Here is a 3,797-nt window from a genome sequence, read left to right as displayed (position 1 = left end):
TACCTGGCTCAAGAAGGTAACTCAGGGAGTTTTGGCACTCAAGATTCTCAATGCCATAAAGAATAGGGGTGTCATATGTTTTTGGTTCTAACCACATTATGATGTGGATTTTGGATGGATTGTATTTTTTTCTTGTCACAAAAACATTTTGGCTTACAACCTAGGTTGTTTTATTTCATAATATGTGTGATATTGTAGCCAAAATCCATTTTATAAGGAACATATATAGTTTATTATAATGTAGAAATCTTACAAGATTCTCAGGGTCATAAAGGGTAGAGTTTAAGAATTCTCAATGAATTACACATACTTTCAGGATATGCAATGTATCGTTAAATTCACTAAACCTCTGATCTTTTGAATGTCCTGCATGCAATTACCAAATTAATGAAATTAAATGAATCAGTCATGAGAACTGAGGTATATCTTATATACATTGTATAAAACAACTTTTCAATTTGACTAGCCTTTGTTATTTTGAATCTTATTCCCCCGGTGTCTTGGCAACAATTTTTCATATACCCTTGCCGTAATGTTTATGTCTTTAGTGAAAAATTCTCTGCGTCTTTGGTGACCAGTGCTCTTTTTATTAGCAAATCTATATTGAAATCTTCCACAAATAAGCAGATGTCAAGAAATGGATCTTTCACTATCTCAGGATAGAAGATAGTTAGAAACTTAAAGGTGAGATAGCATTCCATTTGTTTTTCTTTGCCATCTCTATATGATAAGCTTTCTGTATGTCTTCCTTGCAAGGTATAAATGCTGCTGGCATAATGAAAAGTTTTGGAATTCTACCATATTCTCTACTATCTTGTTCGATTTGACTAGAATCCATTTGTTCCTCTGTGTCACTTGTCTTATTGTACATTTTATTTTTGATAAAATGCACTGCTTCAACAAAGGGAAGGCATCTTATAGAAAAGGTGTTTGTTTTCATTATGCACCCTTTACGCACATCTCTTTTCATTTCAATGATAAACACCCTCAATTGTTTTTTCTTGTGTATATCCATTGGCAAAAGCTGTTCAGGCGGATTTCTATCGAAGACATTGCCTATATAAATTTATAAATTGGACTTGCAGGTCTACACACGAGGAACAACTTTTTTCTTTTTTTGAAAAAATTTAACTGGACAAAGAGGTCTAGACATAGGAATTGCGAGGAGAGCAATAACATAAATTTAATAGGAAAGGAGGAATTTCTAGTCCTCTTATGCATCAATCAAGTTTTTGCTGGATTTATCTCTAATCTTATGTCTGCGACCAACATAGAATTGATATCCTAAGGAAGGCTGAAGTCGCTAGAAGCATCTTGTGAGTATTGATCTATCTGAGGAGGTTTCATCCAACATAGTCTTGAACTTTCTAAGGAAGGTCAAATACATATAAAAGTCAGAGGTTTATGCGTTGTGCAGTAGTAGCAAAGGATTGAGATTTGATTAGAGGGCCAGAGATCTAAATTCGTTGTTGTTCAGTGATAAGTTTAGACATATTTGTGCATAAATCTTCAATCCCTAACTCGAAGCTACACAAAGACAGTGAGATGCATACTACTGAAGAAACATATTATGTATTTATCTTTTGTCAAAAGTTTATGGTTTTATATTTTCAATTTGGGTATCGTTGGGCTCCAGTTTTGTAGGTCATTGTTTTCTCTAAGGATCTTAGGTATCCTTTTGGTGCTTTGTTGGAGTTATATTCTCTACTACCCTATTAGGTCTTGTCCTAATTTATACTTCATGAATTTTTAAAGCTCTAATTATATGAAGGTCCCTCATTCGGATCTGGAAGCCTGAAGCAACGTGGAACTTCTCCTTGTGAAATGTATGGGTTTAAGGCTTACATTTTTTATTAGATTCATATGGGTTTAAATATTTTAAGATCGAGTCATAAGTGCTTACACAGATCCTAATCAAACTCATTGAAGTTCTCTACTCGACACACTCATTTGATGAAATTTTTGATTTGGGTTAAGTATAATTTTGGTCTTCAAAATAAGGAATTGTGGCATGAACTAGGGAAAAAAAACTCAAGTAGAAATTGAGGGATGGACACTGAACTTAAATCAAATTACAATGGTATGTCTTCGTTGATATAAACCCTCTAAATTTATTCACTTTTCTTTGGGCTATTTATTTGCCAAGGAAATCGCTGGAAGACAAACTTATATGTGCAGACTTCTCAACATATCCTGCAGCCTTGTAGTCAAGCTACTTTGTGGCCTTATACTCTGCAGCTCATGTTCACAAGTCAGCAACGAATAATCCCTCACAATAATCACTAAACAATGACCTCAAGCAAAGGTTAAGTAGATGTATTTGTGCATCTCCTTTGGTTACTGGAATCTCTGGAATTTCATAAGGACTAAACTATGACTGATCTGAATTAAAATACAAAAAGGCCCTAACTAGTGATCTAATAGATAATTCAACCCTCCACTACAATATCTAGCACTCATTTTAGAGGCTTGAGAAGGAAGTGGAGGCATGAGGAAGCGATGGAGGGTTTTGGTGGTCATGAGGGATGACATCGATTTCTAGGGTTTCCATTGTTGGTAGAGCATTGGTATTGCTATTAGCTTTATCAATAGCAGAAGAAGAAGCCATGTCATCTTAACAAGCATTTGCAACAACAAATATAAGGGTACTGCTCTCTGAAAAAGAGGAAACTACAGCTGCCTCTTTTTCTTTTCCATGGCTCAGCACAAAAAATCTCGAACCTCACTATGGGTTCTGCCTCTCCCTGAATACTCTCACGGCAGCAGCCACAATGAAACATTGTAAGCCACTATGTAGGTAAACATGCAAACAGTGCTACTACAACCTGAATTTAGAGACCAAAGAAAGAACAAAACCCTAAATATCTAAGTATGCATTTAAATCTAAATTCAGAGACCAAAGAAAGAACAAAATAAGTTAAATACACTAAACCCTAAACCCCTAACCTGCAAAACCCTAAACCCCTAACCTGCAAAACCCTAAACCCTCAAAACCTACCATGCAAAGTTAACAAAAATTCCAATAAGGTGTTTTGTGTTGAAAAACACATAGAAATAGTTGGTAGGATTAAAATCCTACCGGATAGAAGCCATGGGTGGTCGCCACACCTTCGCCAGACCTTCTTCGGAGCTTGCCACATGTTCACTAGACCTTCTCCGGAGCTTGTCACACCTGCAACGAGTTGGAAATGAGCTATTAGACAACAAAAAAAAACCAAAAAAACCAATAAAAAACAGAAAAACTTGCAATTACCTGTTAAAGAAACCTTCAACCTCGAACTCACTAAAACTGCAACTGGCTCCTCTTCAAACAACAAAAACCGTGAATTAAACCACCACCAAAGAAACGCTAAACCACCGGCGGTCCAGAATGACCAACAAATCCAGGCGGAAAACCACAAGAAAGCCAGAAACCCTGTTCCAACCATGGACGCATAACCTCGAACAATGGCAGACATCAGCTCAACCATGGCGGACGAAGCGCGCAGGTTCTGAGGCCGTCCTGCGCCATCTTCAGCGGAGGGCTTCGCCCAAAAACCAGACCCAAACAGAAAAACAAACAACAAACAACACATCGCACAAATGACGCGGAATCAACCCTAAACACGACGCGGAATGATGTTTTAACCCCTTAACACGATACCCAACACGTGGACCTCCACAACGGACAACTATCGTACTAATTTCATGTGATTCATGTGGCGGCATGCGAGGTGGCGGAGAGGGTGCACAGTTAATGGCGTCCCTCCCCTATATCGTGTACAAATTTGACTTACAAAAATCTAAGTAAATAGCTC

The 3,797-nt window shown here is 37.4% G+C and overlaps 1 protein-coding gene across 1 annotated transcript; it reads right to left on the bottom strand.

Moving 5' to 3' along the window:
• Positions 1-536: 536 nt before the first annotated feature.
• On the bottom strand, positions 537-3,575 carry LOC149169771 (uncharacterized). Its single transcript, XM_089425332.1, is given in 4 exon segments — positions 537-802; positions 805-1,040; positions 3,109-3,172; positions 3,254-3,575. Coding segments are annotated over 4 exon segments (888 nt in total).
• Positions 3,576-3,797: the final 222 nt, after the last annotated feature.

The sequence above is a fragment of the Pinus tabuliformis genome, chromosome 4_2 (genome assembly GCF_031772625.1).
Source record: "Pinus tabuliformis cultivar Carrire ecotype Pingquan chromosome 4_2, CPIR1, whole genome shotgun sequence".
Classification (NCBI taxonomy): Eukaryota; Viridiplantae; Streptophyta; class Pinopsida; order Pinales; family Pinaceae; genus Pinus; species Pinus tabuliformis.
Note: the sequence above shows the minus strand (reverse complement) of the source record. Positions and strands in the feature narration are given on the sequence as shown.